This window comes from Planococcus citri, chromosome 3 (genome assembly GCF_950023065.1).
Source record: "Planococcus citri chromosome 3, ihPlaCitr1.1, whole genome shotgun sequence".
Taxonomy (NCBI): Eukaryota; Metazoa; Arthropoda; class Insecta; order Hemiptera; family Pseudococcidae; genus Planococcus; species Planococcus citri.
The window spans coordinates 20,136,120-20,154,062 of NC_088679.1; the positions used below are offsets into that span (position 1 = coordinate 20,136,120).

A 17,943-nucleotide genomic window follows, 5' to 3' on the forward strand; every position below is an offset into this window, starting at 1 on the left:
AAATTCGTTGAACAAATAAAAAGCGAAAAACTCAATCCTTATATTTAATAAAATACAAATGTGAAAACTAAAACGTACATAAAAACAATATGAGGAACTGCATTTATAACATAATTCCGCGTTTGTAATTCATAGTAACATTTAAAATTCTCTAAAAGAAGAATAATACTTAATACACTGAACGAGTAAAAAATCGAAAACAAAAACGAACGACGAAAAAAAAAACAACAAACGATACGGATGGTTATAATTATCACTTGGAAAATTTTAAATCGATTTGTAAATCTAATTGTTCGATAACTAATACAATTTTTTCGTTTTCCTCCTATATGAAGCGCGTTTCTTAGGCCATTTGACGCTGTAGGTATATCTAACGGATTAGGTACAGATGTTTTTTTAAAAAAACAAACAAAAAAAACAATTAAAATAAATCGAAAATAATCTGAGAAAACTTCATATCGTTATGAGACTTTGATCCAGCGTTCAATTGACTGCTCCATTGCTGCCATCCATCTGTGAAAAAACAGGTATTCGTTTTTATAATTAAAATTACTAATTACTCGATAGTATGTAGGTAACTACTCGTTTATAGTTTTACTTACCTTCTTTTATCAACGCTTGTTTCCGTATAAAATAGAAAATGTTTGAAAGTACAATCCGACGGTATTAATTCAAAGGCGTGTCGACGCGATGCTGACGACGAACTTTGAACTTTGTATCCGTGTAAATAAATCAATCCTGAGGGATGTAAACAAATCGATGAGAAACTAATTATATTAATGAAAAACATATTATACGAGATGAAGTCGTTTACCGATGGCTTCGTTCGCTTTAGCATCGGTAAAAAGATATAAACGAGCTTCTTTCAATATGCAATATTGTCTTTTCCAATGATTACCCTTGTGATGGACCAGAGACGATAATGATCCCTTGTATTCGCAATCTAAGAAACTATTGGCGGTTATTTTTAGTAATTGATCTGACTGGTATTCGTCTTCGTCCTGTAAAACGAGCTCGAGCGTTAAAAAAAATGAGGTCAAAATGTAAACGGAAAAATAAGTTGGCATGGAAAATATCCTACATGTAGGTAGGTAGGTAGGTAGGTACTTACGTAGCATTTGGCAGTAGTACTGATCAATGAAATCCACGAGTCGTAATCATCGACGGTCTCCGGAGACAGGTAGATAGTTTTACCCTCTTTTCTGGTTATCAGGAATGTATTCGGACGAGAGAAATTTATTAATTTTTGAACAGTGTATTTTGTCATGTTTGTGGCCCCTAATGGAATACTTTCCTGTAAAAAATACCCAACGGATTACAAAAATATGCAGGATAGGTATCTACTCCCATATTTTACATTAAATGGATTAGAGTGACTCATATTTTTACTTGGAGAGATGAATTGAAAAAAAAACAACAAAAAAACTAAACTCAACTTGACATTTAAACAAATTTTGATTCCATTAACAGATGAATGAAATGTGGAATTATAAATTTTATATTTGATCAACGAAAATAGGCATAATTCACGATTTATTTAAACACAAGAATTGATTTTCAAAACTCATTTCAAAAATATTGATTTCAATTTTTTTCAGAGAAAAGAAAGGAACAAAACAAATTTATAAAAAACGTGAATTTGCCTAATAATTTTTTTACGAGCCAATTTTTGATACAGTGGAAATTGAAAATGGAAGAGAAGGGAGGAAAATAGGATTATTATGAGAAATTTAAGGCTACCTACAATCTACATCTACGACTTTTAAAACTTGTTCATGAAAACTTATGGCTAAATTATTTTTAAAACAAAAGTAAAAATTGCAGATTGGCAAAATCTACCTAAATGTGTATGCTTCAAAACTTCAGCAGTAGAGATTGATTTGGAACCGGTTTAAACCAGTTTGAAGCAATTTCAACTGTTTGTGTTTTGAAGTACCTACCTAGCTAAGGAAAGTTGAAAGTGGTTCAAACCATATAAAATTTTTTTAAATTGGCTTTAAAACGAGTCAAACTGGTTTATGAGAGCGATTCAGTTTGAAGCAGTTTACGCTGATATAAAACCTTTCAAACTGGTTCTAAATTAGCGTAGACAGTTTAGAAGTCGTTCAGACAAGGTTGAAACTGGTTCAAACAAAGATTTAAACTGGTTTGGAATAAGTTTAAACCAGTTTGAAGCGACTTGAGCTTCTTTTTAAGCATTCAGACAAGTTGCAATTGGTTCAAACCGGATAAAATTTTTTTTATCTGGTTAAAATTTTTTTTATCCGGTTTGAAAGCGAGTCAAACTGGTTTATGAGAGCGATTCAAACAGGTTTGAAGCAGTTCACGCTGATATAAAACCTTTCAAACTGGTTCTAAACTAGCTTAGACAATTTAGAAGTCGTTCAGACAAGGTTAAAACTGGTTCAAACGAGATTTAAACTGGTTTGGAATAAGTTTAAACCCGTTTGAAGCGACTTGAGCTTCTTTTTAAGTATTCAGACAAGTTGCAATTGGTTCAAACCGGATGAAAAGTGGTTTCATTTGATTTGAAAGAAAGTCAACCTGGTGATTTGGAATATTCAAACCGGTTTGAGGCAGTTTAAACTGATTTCAAGTCCTTCAAACCGGTTTTAAAAAAGCTTACACAGTTCAGAAGTCATTTAGATGGGATTGAAACTGGTTCAAACCGGTTTGGAACAGATTTAAACCAGTTTGAAGCAACTTAAGGTGGTTTTGAAGTAGTTCAAACAAGTTGAAAGTGGTTCAAACCAGATTAAAAGTGGTTCCAATTGGTTTGGCGGAATGTCAAACTGATTTGAGTGTATTAAAACAAGTGTGAATCAGTCTGAACCGATTGTAACCCATTTAAACAGGTTTTTAAAATCGTTCAAATGAGGCTGAACTGAAACTGGTTCAAACTGGTTTAGAATTGATTTAAACTGGTTTGGAATGGGTTTAAATAAGTTTGAAGCAATTTGAGCTGGTTTTGAAAAAGTTTAGACAGGTGGCAACTGGCAAGTAATTCAAACCAGATTACCTACAAGCGGTTTGAATTGATTTGAATGAAGGTCAAACTGGTTTGAGAGTTTGCAATCAGGTTTGGAGCAGTTCATCACGCTGATATAAAACCTTTTAAACTGGTTCTAAACGAGCTTGGAAGTCGTTCATGCAGACAAGGTTGAAAGTGGTTCAAATAAGTTTGGAATTCATTTAAACTGGTTTGGAAAAAGTTTAAACCAGTTTGAATCAACTGGAGCTGATTTTAAAGTATTCAGACAAGTTGCAATTGGTTCAAACCGGATTAAAAGTGGTTTCATTTGGTTTGAAAAAAAGTCAACCTGGTGATTTGGAATATTGAAACAGGTTTGACCTGATTTCAAGTCATTCAAAGTTCAAACTGGTTTCAAAGAAATTCAGACAGTTTAGAAGTCATTTACTAGTTAGATAGATTTAAACCAGTTTGAAGCAATGTAAGGTGGTTTTAAAATAGTTCAAACAAGTGGAAAGTGGTTCAAACCGGATTAAAAGTGGTTCCAATTGGTATGACGGAATGTCAAACTGATTCGAGTATATTCAAACAAGTGTGAATCAGTTTGAACCGATTGTTACCCATTTAAACAGGTTTTTAAAATCGTTCAAATGAGGCCGAACTGAAACTGGTTCAAACTGGTTTAGAATTGATTTAAAGTGGTTTGGAATGGGTTTAAATAAGTTTGAAGCAATTTGAGCTGGTTTTGAAAAAGTTTAGAGAGGTAGCAAGTAATTCAAACCAGATTACCTACAAAAGGTTTGAATTGATTTGAATGAAGGTCAAACTGGTTTGAGAGTTTTTAATCATGTAAACCAGTTCTAATTGATTTTGAGCCATGCCATTTAAACTGGGTTTAAACTTGTTGAGACGGTTCAGAAGCCATTTAAACAATTCTGAAACCGGTTCAAACTGGTTTGGAATAGGTTAAAACCGGTTTGAAAAAATTTGAGGAGGTTTTGGAGTAGTTTAGACGAGTGACAAAGGAATCAAAAAGAAAAAAAAATCAGTGATAAATTGATAAAATTGAACAAAAAATTAATTAATCTGTAAATTAGACCCAAAATCCTAATCAAGTTTTTTCAACAGGATAAATTTTTCACTTTTGCCTTTCCAAATTTTAGGCTCACTTTCATCTCAGCCGAGAAGAAATCAGAATGTAGGTTTCAAAAAAGATAAAAGAATAAATTTTAATTGATCGAGAAATTGGACTTTTTTTTAGAAAAAAAATTGTCCTCAAATTTAAATAAAAATAAGGTTGGCTACACACAAGGAGATCGAAAAAAAACACAAAATTTAAATAAAACCAAGTTAAAAAGCACGAAAAAAAACAACTAAGAGCGTGATCAACTTACATATTCATTTTTATAGCTATATAAGCAGTGATCTTCTTTGAGACGAAAAAAACGCAGCATCCAAGAGCTCGTATACTGTTTATTGATAGTTTGTCTCCACATGTACCCTCGTTTCAGGCATTTATTTTCTTGAGCTGATCTAGACGACGATAGAATATCTTTCGTCCTGGCTACTTCTAAATCCAACGAATCGGTACCTATTCAAAAAACATCATCCAGTCAAGTACAATAACCTTATTATACCTACCTATCTATTTTTTTATTTTTTTAAAAATTCATAATCGCAACGTTAGTAAAATTATCTTACAATCTTGGAATATTTTCAACACATCGGAATGCGAGGCATTTAAAACGTTGTAATTATTAATGCATAATATAACATCTCCGACTTGCAACCCGGAATATGCAGCTGGACTGGCCGATTCAACCACTGAAACTATTACAGGCCTGGAACCTCGTATACGAAATCCATATTCGGCCGAATCTCTGCATACGACTACATGTCTCACATTTTCTAAAACGCAGCGCAAGTAAAATAATGAAATAAATTCTTCGAAAGCTTTCCATACGAAATGCATTTGTACGTAAACTGAAACCGATCAACTTACTGAAGGAATTCGATGCTAAATATTTTTGCAACTCGGTGCTCATTTTTCGATGAATAATATTATTTATTATCGTTTCGTATTTGTAATGGAATTCGCACTCCGAATCGGTTATATCGTTCGACTTTTGCTTCAGCAAATAATTCTGCATGAATTTGTTTCCTGATTTTTGCTCTGTAGGTACAATATACTTATTCATAATGAGTTCACGTGTTGAGCTAACGATCAAATTACAATGTAAATAGGTAAAATTGATTTATAATAAGTATTGTACCTTCTTCATCAGAACGATGCCAAGGTAATGTTTCATCAGCATCGGATACATGTATCCAGGAATTAGATAAAAATGATTCCGCATAAATACCAAACCAATCTTCATCATCTGAACCAGCGCTCGAATGACTCGTTCGTAATCTTTCCATACTAACGTCGGTTGATCTTGCGAGGGGCCTAAAAAAATACGTTAAGGCAACCATTAATACATATAAGTAAGTTGGCTGTGGATTCGTGAAAAGATTTCTGATGTTTAATTTCTAATATGATTCAAAATTTCTTCTGAGTTACTCCTTTTACTTTGGAAAAACAATTAATTATTTTCATTTAATTTGAAAAAAAGTGAAAAAAAAGGAAATGAAAAAACATTTCTGTTTACATTTTTCAAATATATTTTTCCAACACAAGTTCTTTTCAATTTTCAAAAATTTCTTACTCATTCAAGTTGATCAGATTTTTGGGCTTCAACAAAGTTAAATAAATAAAATTTATATTAATAAAAAAAAAAAAAAAAAAAAAACAGAAAAATGATTACGAACTATTTACATTTAAAAATTATGCATTCAAACCTGATATCTTTTTTAGATTCCTTAACTCGTTCTTCGGATTTAGCTCTAGCATTTGCTGCGTAAGTTTTAGGAAAATATCTTTCTTCGGAACGATACCGTTTTTCTTGTTTTTTGAACAACTTTCCAGGCGGTGTTCGCTGACACATCCTGGGCGAATCTTCGAAACCAGCTGGAGGCTGAACGATATCTTCGATTTGAGGTGACATTGCATTTTCCTACATTCACACGGCGTCAATTAGTTATTTTAAAACTGCTGGGTGTTAATTCATCATCAATAATAACGTGCTCGACTTACTACAGAGTTCAATACAATGGGAGATGATTTTGAGCTTATGTCTCTGGTGTGGTGATGACTCGAGAGTGAATGTTCTATCGTAGTTGTACTGCTATGTTCGCTGTAAAATACTGAGTCACTTCCTGGACTTGCTGATCGTAGAGATTCGGCGCTGATTGCTTTTAATCCGTTTGATGTTTCGGTAGGCGTTTCCTAAATTTTGAAAAAATAAAGAAATTAAAAAAATTAAAATTTTAAAAATATTTATTTAAAAAAATGAAAAAAATGAATCCCAAAAAAATTAGAACACAAATAATCAAAATTGAAAATAAAAAATGAAAAATATAAAAAAATAAAAATTGAAAAAAAAAATTGAAAATAAAAAATTTAAAAGTTTTAAAAAAATTAAAAATAAGCAGTTGAAAAATAAAAAAAATCAAGTGAAAAAAAAATAAAAATCGAGTCAACTGATGAGGTAGACATGAAAAAAAATCAGTATATCAAATTACCATCAGTCCTTTGGACGAATTCACATCATTTTTCGTCTGAGGAGCATTTGCCACCACAGCATTCATTCGATCTATAGCACTGGAAGAAGGAGATTTCGCAGGGATTGATCTTCTACGAAGCATTTCATCGGTAACTGCTCTCTTCTTTGTTCTAAATAAATTAATCGAATGGATTAATTAAAAAATGAACTGTCTCTCAAGCTGAAAGTCATATTTACAAACAAATTAGCTCACCTAGGAAACGTAGTTGGACTACGATTATCAACCATTCTACAACGTGGGCTAGTTCTTCTTGTACGACCGCAAGAGCATTCATCACTGGTATCATCTGAGGATTCAGTTTGTCCTCCGTGACAAACCACTCCATTCCCCATAACAGACTATAAAAATATTGTCATGTTATAATCAAATTCATTTATCTATAGACTAGGCAGATCTGATCTAATCAAATCACTATTATTATCTATAGTAATTTTTTACCTTTGGTACGTTTTGATTCGAAGTATAAGTACACACTTTACTTCTTCTGATTGTTCGATAACCAGAATCAGCACTTAAATCTCTTTTCAGTGGTTCTTCAACTATTTTTTTACCCCCTGAAAACGAAACTTGTGTAAATAGGTACCTATTGTGAACATAAACCTTGATGAATTAAATTCAGTGCTAGGTTTACCGGCGGACTTTTGATTTTTTTCTTCAATTTTTTCATTCATCCTGGCAATTTTCTCACTATTTCTGTAAAATTTAAATAAAAAGTATGAAATTCGCAATTCTTTTTTTATTATTCGAACATTCGTAAGTACTTATAGTATTTTGATTATCGAATAAATAGAGATATGTACTTATAGGTATGAATATAGTGTAGGTAGTCATATTGTATGTATTATTATGAGGCATTTTGCATTGCCCATATTATTATTATAGCTGTAGCTACTCAGTGAACTAGAACTATAATATGGAAGCTTCATATCGTATCATTAAAAGCATTACTATAGCTAGTACTATTACTGAACTACCCATCGCAAACATTCTAAATCTAACTAAATACAAGACGAAGCTCTCGGCACGCTTATGAAATTTGTTTTTAATTTTTAACACCAAGTATTTTTATTTATGGTTCGTTAATTTAATCATTCAATTCGCCATTTCTACCTAATTAAGTAATTAAATACTACCTCTACTCCATGCACATCATACCTACCTACTTGAAGCATACATTCATTATTTTTTCTAAGGAATCTTGCCGCAATACGATGATCAGGTAGCAGGTACGATATTTATTCGCATCAATTAATTACTTTAAAGCTTTTTTTAATCCTTATAATTTAAATTAAATAAGGGTATATTCGAATGAGTGACGCTGTTGAAATTCTGAAAATAAATCGTATTCATCTTTCAACGATTTAATTAGGTACAGTTTTAGATCGAAATAATCTGTTTTCTTCCCATTATGATTAATGAACCACATTTTAGACGAAAAATAGCCAATGGATTCGCATACTTATTTTTTTTCAAAGATGATCTATTTTATTCTGCGGATGACATTGTTGCCAAAATCACTTTTAGGATTAGGTGCCATTCCAAAATGCTCAGAAGCTCCCTACGAATTACATGAAATGGTCGATTATCAACATTGACTTGTATTCTGGTGTGAATTTAAGGGGACAAATAGGTAAATATGATTAAAAAAGGAATTTCAAAAAAGTTTTCTTCAAAATTATTTGAAAGTGAAAAAAATTGATCAAATTGAAATTCTATCAGAGTTACTTCTTTGGTCAAAAAGCCATGTTTAAGACAAATTATTGTATTCATTTGAAGTATCTCCTTAATTTATCAGATAGGCAACTTCTTTGTCAAACGTCATTTTATGTTACTTATCAAAATATCGAAATAGGGCATTTTATTCAGCGAACATTCTCTTAACAAAACGCCGGTATTGCAAATTAATTAAATTCGGGTATGATGATGCACAATGAAGGGGTGGGGGTATCTGGAATGTTAAAAAAATTTCAAAGTAAAAAACACAGACATTTTAAACTGAAAAATTGAATTTTTCTAAAAAAAAAAAAACTGTTACTTACCCCAGAAATGTTTGAACAATTCACTTTAGTTTTTTGACCTTCAAATTTCTCAAACTGAGTTGATTTGTACAATTTACAAAAAAAATGTTGGGCACAGATCACTCGCCTTATCCTTTAAATAGATTGTTAAGAAGTTGAAATTAAGCATTTTCAAATGTTCTCACCACTTAAATTTTTATATTGTTGATCAAATAGTGAAAAAACAAAACAGCATTCAAAAATACCCCAACTCTACGCCAAAATAAAATTTCGAAAAATGAATGATTTCTTTTTTTGAAAATTCAAAGGTCATTTATACTTTTTATGAAAAAAAAAAAAAAAATTAGAATTGCAGAAAATCAAGGTAGAAAGCTGGGTTCAGTTTACAACCTATTTATGATCTCCTTAATCCCGCTGGGTGGTGGTGGTTTAGACACATTTTCAAGCCTCCAGTCGGTTTTCAAAATTTTCATTTTTGGAAATATTGATTAAAAAAGGATCTAAATTATATTCGTAGTCTGAAAAATCTGATTTACATGTCGCCATTGTCACCCTACTGATCGATTTAGGCAAAAAAATTTTCGGCTGGTCAAAATCTGAAGTCGTTTCTTATTAATGATTTGGGAGAGGGGGGCTGGGGAAGAGAATTCCTCTAACTAGACGAACATAAAAAGAGTTAGAATTTTATCTAACAAGGGAACCTCTTGAGGTGTCACACTCCGATTTGAACGGGACCGCGATTTTGGGAAAGAGCATAGTCTAAAATCTCCAAAACCAAATTTTCAGCTGCCCAAGTTAATTTTTCGATTTTTGGCGAATTTTTGAAAATTCAAAATTGACTGTTTTTGGTGATATATGCTTTTTTTAAAAAAAGTACGAACTTGATCAGGAAAAATGGTCAAAATGAGTCCCAAAACTACTATTAGATAATTACCCAAATCCAAATTTTACCATTTCCAGCCATTCTGGAGCCTCCAGCGCGATTTTTCAATTTCTCCAGAATTTTGAATTTGCTCCAGAAGGCGTGAATATGCAGTTGGGCAGCTAAAAATCGAGTTGTGTAATATATTCGACCTGTTTAACGAGTTTATCTACATTTGAGCCGATTTTGGGAGTGGCACCTCTAAAGTGGTTTTTTGACCAGCTTTTTTTCAAAATTGAAGAATTCAAAAAATCAAAAGATAACGGTTTGTGAGAAAATGTTTGAAATTTGTGCAAATCGCAGTATTTCTTTAAGAATTAACCCCCCCCCCCGAGCTCAAATTCTACCATTTACAGCCGTCTATTGGAGCGAGAGTGACACCTCAAAAAACCACTTTTGAGGTGTCACTCTCAAAATCGGCTCGAATGTGGATAAACTCGTTAAGCAAGTCGAGTGTAACATACAACTCGATTTTTAGCTGCCCAATCTCATATTCACGCCTTCTGGAGCAAATTCAAAATTCTGGAGAAATTGAAAAATCGCGCTGGAGGCTCCAGAATAGCGGGAAATTGTGAAATTTGGATTTGAGGGTTAGTTTTGGACAAAATAAGCGATTCGCGTGAATTTCGAAAATTTCCACACAAGCGGGAAACATTTGATTTTTTTGGATTTTTTAATTCTGAAAAAAGCTGGTCAAAACTTCAAAAGACCATTTTTGAGGTGTCACTCTCAAAATCGGCTCAAATGTGGATAAACTCGTTAAACAGGTCTAGTGTATTATACAACTCGATTTTTAGCTGCCCAACTTCATATTCACGCCTTCTGGAGCAAATTCAAAATTCTGGAGAAATTGAAAAATCGCGCTGGAGGCTCCAGAATGGCTGTAAATGGTAAAATTTGGATTTGGGTAATTATTATTAGTTATGGGACTTATTTTGACCATTTTTACTGATCAAGTACGTACTTTTAAAAAAAAACATAAATCGCCAAAAACAGTCAATTATGAATTTTCAAAAATTCGCCAAAAATCGAAAAATGAACTTGGGCAGTTGAAAATTTGGTTTTGGGAGTTTGAGACTATGCTCTTTCCAAAAATCGCGGTCCCGTTCAAATCGGAGTGTGACACCTTAAGAGGTTCCCTTGTAAGTAGTCTATTTTTTATATTTTGAATTGATTTCAGGAATTCATAGCTCTTTTCTGAAGCTTCCCTCAGGTTTGAGAATTTTTTTGTTCATGAAAACAATTTACTTACCAGAATATGCTTTCGCACTAGCACAAGCGAATTTTGAAAAATACCTTAAATTTGAGAAGCAACAAAACCAACGACTCTTAGTTTAAGGTTGCAGACTTAATCGAAATAAGGAGCAATCGATTTGAGTGAGAGATCGAAAAAAGAATGAAAGCTGAATTTCAGTTTTTTTCTTGAAGCAAGAATTTTTTAATTTCTGAAAAAAAATTTACTAGATCCCTGGAAAAATTTCAGTAGAAAAATATTTTGAAAAATTGGACCTAAACCAATCAAAAAATTTACAAAGACGTGTAATCCGAGCTTGTATAATGTAAGTGCTGAATTTCATTTCGACTTTTTTTATGACAATTTTTCTCCAGAACTAGAAAAACTGAAATTCTGCTGGAGGTCTTTTTGTATTTTATAATAATTACTTAAGTAGGTATGTACCTTTAAAACTCGAAAAATATTTCGGAATGCAGTGATACCAATTTTTTTTGTTATTATTTCCAATTTCAAATTTGAGAAAAATAATCAAAAAACAAATTTTTTTTTTAGTTTTTTAAAATTGCAATCACGACCGAAAAATTGGCACTAGTGTATTCCAAAATATTCCCCCACTTTTAGAAATCATATATTATCTTTCGATGTTTTGGCATAATTAAAACGAAATAATTTGAGAAGAAAATATTTTCAAAATACGAATCTACTTCGAAATAAGCTCTTCGCTTTTCAATATTGTGAAATAGAACCCCAAAAATGCTCTTGGATTTTGATGGAAATTGCTTAGGTCAACGCAGAATCCCAAATATTATCTTTTGAGACCGGGTCATTCTTCGCAAAACAGGTTGGATGAAGACAAGAGCCAAAAAACTACGATTTTTTTTTCTCGAAAACTCCCCATTTTTGAGGATTCATGTCTTCAGTTTAGGGGCACCTCCGAAGCTAAAATTCTTTCTGAGAGTTTGAGTGACTTTGAACTCAAAATGAAAACCTGAGTTTGGTCAAAAGCCTCCTGTAAGGCAATTAAATCAGCCAATAAATAAAATAATAAATCCAAAAGAAAGTCGTGTTTAGAAACATCAGCCCACTGGAATTTTTAAAAACTCATCACAATCTAAACAACGTTGTGTCCTTGCAACCTGAAACTTCATTTTCACATATCATAATAGGATGTAGGAACTTAATTTAACGAATCATACCGAATGCTTTAATATATTCTGCTTTTGTCAAGACACACGTGTTGAATTATAAATTTACGATCGATAATTTATATAAACCATACGAAATCTCGAAGGTAGCTAGGTAGGTACATATGTACCAACAAATTACCTACACATGTGTGTATATATTCCTGATATGAATACATCTATTAGGTATACAGCACAAAACGAAAAGTTGAGCCACGATTTCGACTTCGAATCTCGATCCGTTTTGTTTTCTGTTTGTTTGTAATTCTCTCACAAAGAGACACAGCAAAATAATACTCTCTTGTATCGAATTGAAAAACTTTCAAAATCAGTCGAACTTCGTTATATTGATACAGTCAAAGTCATACAGAAAGTAGCATTTTTTTTTTCAGTTCGCAATTTTACAATATTGTCATCGCGTTATGCCCAAGCATACAGATATGGCCAATATCCCGCAGCAACCGACTACACCCGATAATTTCGCCAACACTACTTTACGACTACTTCAATTATAAGGACTACAAGTTGCTAATAAAGATAATAATCCTCACATTTTTGCTCCTCTAACGTTTATGTCTTCGGTAGACGATGCCGCAGAAGTGGAATGGGACATTTGGTGTTTGTTCAGCATACTTTCATCAACACTATAGCTGCAATATCCATACATAATAGTCAGCTGTTTTTTATCCTACATTTTTTTTCGGTTTTTTAAAATAAATTTTGAGCCTATTTTTTTCCAACTCCCTTCCTCGGCATTTATATCAACTTAGACAGGTAAAGAAAAAGAAGTGAGTATTTTCTAAGTGTCGAAAAAACTAACGAAAAAAATAATAATAAAACTAAGCGAGTGGTAATCCATTAAAAAGCTCAGAATGTTGTTTACCAACAAACAAGCGACAAACGGAAAATCATCTTTAATATTGCTGTGTGATGAACAAAATCACCAATCATTTCACAAACTTTATAAGCTTTACATTAAAAAAAAATATTAATAATTTTATTTATACGTTTTATGGAGATTTATTCGAATGATGTTTACGTTTTTGTTTTTATTTTATTATGGTTGTTTTAGAGAAATTATAAAAAAATCCATACGACTAAAGCGAACATTTAGAACATGCAAATAATTATCAATACGTTGTACCTGCCACAGCTGCTGCTTCTACCGCTGGTTGATTCGTTATCACAGCTTTTTTCTCGTTCTATGAGTTCTCTAGCTTTTGTCATCGGGGGCGAATGAGGTACCTAAGACGTGTATAGATATTGTTAAAAATGGTGACATTTTTCACGAGCAAAATAAATAATATTCTAAAGATAAGTTTACTCGAAGAACGTGAAATATTATGGAAACTTTTGCGAGAATCGATTGGATATAAGTATAGGAAAGAACTATATACAATGGAAACTAAGCTACAGATAGGTACCTACTACGAACGTTTTAGAAACACTTGAATGGACACTTAGGTGTATACAACAGAACACAGTAAGTATCTACATGGAAATAGAAATAATGATACTCAACCTGTTGCAATTCTTCAAACGTATCGGTTTTGTTTAAACTGAAATGAGACGAAACACTGTCAAAGGAACTTGTGGTATGAGATGGCCCTTGTGCTGTGTTTGTGACACCAGACATGCTATCGGTGGCGGTAATATATCCATCAGTAGTCGACGTCTCTGACATATCGTTCTGATAAGTACGATTAGAATCTGTTCTTGACAGAGCTTTTGAAAAAATATCAAGTCTGATAAATATTTCGCTTCGAGAAAGCCGAAAGGTGCTCGAGTAATATCTATAAGTATGTGTTTTCTTACAGTGCTGAGCTTCATAAGGCGAAGGATGCTTTTCCGGCATGTTCAAATCGACGCATTCTGGACTCTGTCGTTTGATCGTATTAATTGCGTACGAGTCGTGTAAACCGATGCTGTAAAATGAGCCATATTGCGTCACGTAGTTGTAATAAATTTCAACAATTGAATAGTTTCGACCACTTACCGATTCCGATTCGGTAAAAATCCATTCTCTTGTTTCATTTCTTCCTTGAAACGTATCGGATTACGGGACACGTCTTCGATAGGAGGTGGTAAAATGTGAGCCTGAAATAATACCGGTGCGAGGATTAGAATCAAATATTGAAATTTCAAGTGTCTCTCAGAGAGAATTTTTAGCGAAATGACCCTCAAATGGGATAGGTATAGGTACTCCTTAGTCCCTACATGAGAAAAACTTTCAAAAATTTTATTTTTTGACTAGGTAATTTAAAAAATGAAACTGATTTGGGAGAACAATGGTGAAAAATTGATCGCAGATGCTGATTCGAATTTAGAGCTAAAAATTAGGGAAAAAAGAAATGAAAAGTTGTTCATTTTGAAACCTTTTGCGATTAATCAACTTACTAATAAAATTAGACCCCTTGTCAATATTTTTTCTTATTCCTATCGTCGTGTCAAAACTCAAGCTTTGGGGTTCTTCGATATTCCAAATCCATTTCCCAAATCACAGTTCACCATGAGTTCAACCCTTTCTCAGAATTTGCTCATTTTTGACAATTCTAAGCTTTTAAAACAAGGGCAAAAAATTGATGGCAGATTAGAAATCAGCAACTCGAATTCAGCTCGAAAACGTAACATAATATCTTAAGCCAGTTTTTATCAATGACCACCACCCCCTGAGTTTGATTAAATATACCTTTCAAACAATGTTTGCAGAAATATTTTTCCAAAAAAATTCACAAAAATTTTAAATATCAAAGCTAAAAAAAATTAAATACCTAAGTAGGTAAGTACTTATCTAAAATTTGAAATTCATTCATCGCAATTCTCCGTCTGTTTGAGTTTATATGTAATTTAATAATGACGTCATAAATTGCATTCTTACCTTTTACAGTCTTTTTTGAAAGATTAAACTTCCTGCTTGAAAGTATCAAAATATTCCAGAATTTATTCAGATGGCCATAAGTGGACAGACAGACAGCAGGACGACTATATGGGATGCCAAGCTGACGGGTCAATGACCTTGAGATGCCAGACAGGTGGACAGGCGGCATTGGGAAGTTGGCCAAACGGGTGAATGACCTTAAGAAGCCAGTCAGGCAGACGGGTCAATGATCTCAAGGAGCTAGACAGGCAGGCAGACAACTTTGGGAAGCCAGACAGACTTGTCAATGTACTTTAGAAGCCAGACAGGCTGACGGACGACCTTGGGAAGCCAGAATAAGGACTGGTCAATGACCTTTAGAAACCAGACAAGCAAGCAGACGATCTAGGGAAGCTGGAAAGACGAGTCAATGATCTCAAGAAGACAGACAGGCGATCTTGGGAAGCTAGACAGATAAGTCAATGACCTTAAGAAGCCAGAATAAGGACTGGTCAATGACCTTTAGAAGCCAGACAAGCAAGCCGACGATCTAGGGAAGCTGGAAAGAGGGGTCAATGCCCTCAAAAAGACAGACAGATGATCTTGGGAAGGCAGCGACAGATGAGTCAATGACCTTTAGAAGTCAGACAAGCAAGCAGACGATCTAGGGAAGCTGGAAAGTCGGGTCAATGACCTCAAAAAGACAGCCAGACAGACGATCTTGAGAAGCCAGACAGATGAGTCAATGACCTTAAGAAGCCAGAATAAGGACTGGTCAATGACCTTTAGAAGCCAGACAAGCAAGCAGACAATCCAGGGAAGCTGGAAAGACGGGTCAATGACCTCAAGAAGACAGACAGACGATCTTGGGAAGCCAGATAGATGAGTCAATGACCTTTAGAAGCCAGGCAAGCAAGCAGACGATCTAGGGAAGCTGGAAAGTCGGGTCAATAACCTCAAGAAGGCAGACAGAAGATCTTGAGAAGCCAGACAGATGAGTCAATGACCTTAAGAAGCCAGAATAAGGACTGGTCAATGACCTTTAGAAGCCAGACAAGCAAGCAAACGATTTAGGGAAGCTGGAAAGATGGGTCAATGACCTCAAGAAGACAGACAGACGATCTTGAGAAGCCAGCGACAGATAAGTCAATGACCTTAAGAAGCCAGACAAGCACACAGATAACTTTGGAGAAGCTAGACAAGTAAATCAGTGACCTTGAGAGACCAGACAGACAAACAGATGCCCTTGAGAGGCCACACGGACGGTTCAATGACCTTTAAAGGCCAGCCAGGAAGATAGACAACTTTGAGAAGTTGCAAAGTGCAAACAGACTGGTCAATGATGTTATGAGACCAGACAGATATGTAGATATAGGCAACCATGAGGAGCTAGACAGGTAGGCCACTAACCCCAAGAAGCTACACAGTCAGGCTAACGACCTCATGAGGCCAGGAAAGACAGACTGGAAGACAGCCAGGCAGACAAGTCAATGACTTCAAGGGGCCAGACACAGGCAAACAGACGACCATTGGAAAACTAGACAGGTAGGCCAGTGACATTAATACGAGTAGTTTAGAGTCATGAGTCAATGACTTCGAGTCGCCATACAGACAGCTAGCCCAACAGACTTGCAGAGAGACGACCTTGAGAAGCCACATAGATATAGGTCAATCACCTCAAGAGACCAGACAGACAGACAGACAGACGGAGAGAAAGACAGAAAGACAACCTCCAGAGACCAAACAACCTTGAGAGGCCAGACAGGCAGACAAATTACATTGAGAGGACAGAGACAGATTGATGACCTTGAGAGATCAGACAAACTTGACAATGTCGTTAAGAGGTCCAACGAGCAAGGTGACTTTGAGTGGCTAGAAGACAAACAGATTACTTTGAGAGGCTAAACAGGCTGTTCCGCGGTGAGGGGGGAAGGGAAGATCTAGGTGCTCTAACTTGCTCCAACGATGCTTTATCCCTTCAAGAGGATCCCTCGTCTTCTTCCTGAAACTGGTAGGGCCGGCGAAATTCAAGTATTTGCCACGAGCATTGATTAGCAAAAAAAAAAAGATTTTTCATTTCAAATAATATGGTTGATTATTGGAATCCGAAATCACGAGAATCTCAAACAGATCGATTTTGAGAGTTCTATCGATTAATTTTTAATCATGATAAATTCTTGTTCGAGAGATGTAGTTCAGACTACAGCAAGAGGTAGGTTTAGAGTCTACCTATTGTAGCAAATGTTGGCATATCAACCTCTAGTCAGAGATTTAGAGATGAGAGGAATGGAAGGCTGTGAACTTCTCTAAACAAGTACCTAAATGTAGGGGGAAAAAATTGAGAATCGAGACAACAATTTGATCATTTTTAACGAATTTCAAGTGAAAAAACGATTTTTGTTAACCAATTCAGAAATTAAAATTGAATTTTGAGACGAGAGTGAAAAAATTATGACTAATTTGAATTCAAAAGCCCCAAAACACTTCAAAAAATCAAAAATGTGGCAAAATCGTATTTTCCGCGCCTTTTTGCATTCATTTTTTTTTTTTGAAAAAACAGTTTTTTCTAGTATTGAGTCAAAATTTTGACTTCAAGGGTTTTTTAGAACGCCAAATTTATTCCTGCAGCAAACTGTAGCTCTCCATAGTTCGCATTTACTCACGAGTAGGTACCTACTTTTTGAAGTTTACCTAACGTATGCACTAAGCAGTTCATGCTGAAGAGACCAAATAAGAGATTTACTCAGCACACCTCAAAATCACCCTGATTACTTTTTGACTTTAATTTGAAATGAATTACCTGTTTCGTATCACTATCATCAATATCAATGGCTTCGGTATCAATAGAAGATCTTTGTTGATGCTGCAGTAGTAAAAGTTGACGTTTCGACGAAGATGTCATTTTGGCAGTTGGTGTTAAAGGTGAACTTAAATCAGAACAACTCGGGCACGTTGCTACTCCATTGTTATCCGAATCGGCTGGCAAAACCTGTAATCGAGTAAATTTTCCTAATAATATCATCGTTTGTCAAATACAAAATCTGTCTGCTCAGTGTGCTCATCTCATATCCTTCAAACACACACATAAGTA

The 17,943-nt window shown here is 34.3% G+C and overlaps 1 protein-coding gene across 3 annotated transcripts in view; it reads right to left on the reverse strand.

Moving 5' to 3' along the window:
- Positions 1-3: 3 nt before the first annotated feature.
- LOC135841698 (uncharacterized) overlaps positions 4-17,943 on the reverse strand; it is a 231,690-nt gene continuing 213,750 nt past the window's right edge. For 2 of the 3 annotated variants that reach the window (XM_065358819.1, XM_065358820.1), the window contains 20 exons: positions 17,653-17,841; positions 13,992-14,092; positions 13,811-13,920; positions 13,518-13,720; positions 13,140-13,240; positions 12,547-12,645; positions 7,269-7,330; positions 7,076-7,191; positions 6,830-6,975; positions 6,596-6,746; positions 6,108-6,299; positions 5,813-6,027; positions 5,245-5,420; positions 4,974-5,144; positions 4,673-4,879; positions 4,366-4,562; positions 1,112-1,294; positions 815-1,001; positions 603-738; positions 4-513 (listed from right to left, as the gene is read on the reverse strand). In XM_065358819.1, the coding sequence (XP_065214891.1) occupies positions 462-513; positions 603-738; positions 815-1,001; positions 1,112-1,294; positions 4,366-4,562; positions 4,673-4,879; positions 4,974-5,144; positions 5,245-5,420; positions 5,813-6,027; positions 6,108-6,299; positions 6,596-6,746; positions 6,830-6,975; positions 7,076-7,191; positions 7,269-7,330; positions 12,547-12,645; positions 13,140-13,240; positions 13,518-13,720; positions 13,811-13,920; positions 13,992-14,092; positions 17,653-17,841 (2,994 nt within the window). In that variant the 3' untranslated portion in view covers positions 4-461. The remainder of the gene's footprint in view (positions 514-602; positions 739-814; positions 1,002-1,111; positions 1,295-4,365; positions 4,563-4,672; positions 4,880-4,973; positions 5,145-5,244; positions 5,421-5,812; positions 6,028-6,107; positions 6,300-6,595; positions 6,747-6,829; positions 6,976-7,075; positions 7,192-7,268; positions 7,331-12,546; positions 12,646-13,139; positions 13,241-13,517; positions 13,721-13,810; positions 13,921-13,991; positions 14,093-17,652; positions 17,842-17,943) is intronic. The other variant, XM_065358821.1, reaches the window with a different exon arrangement.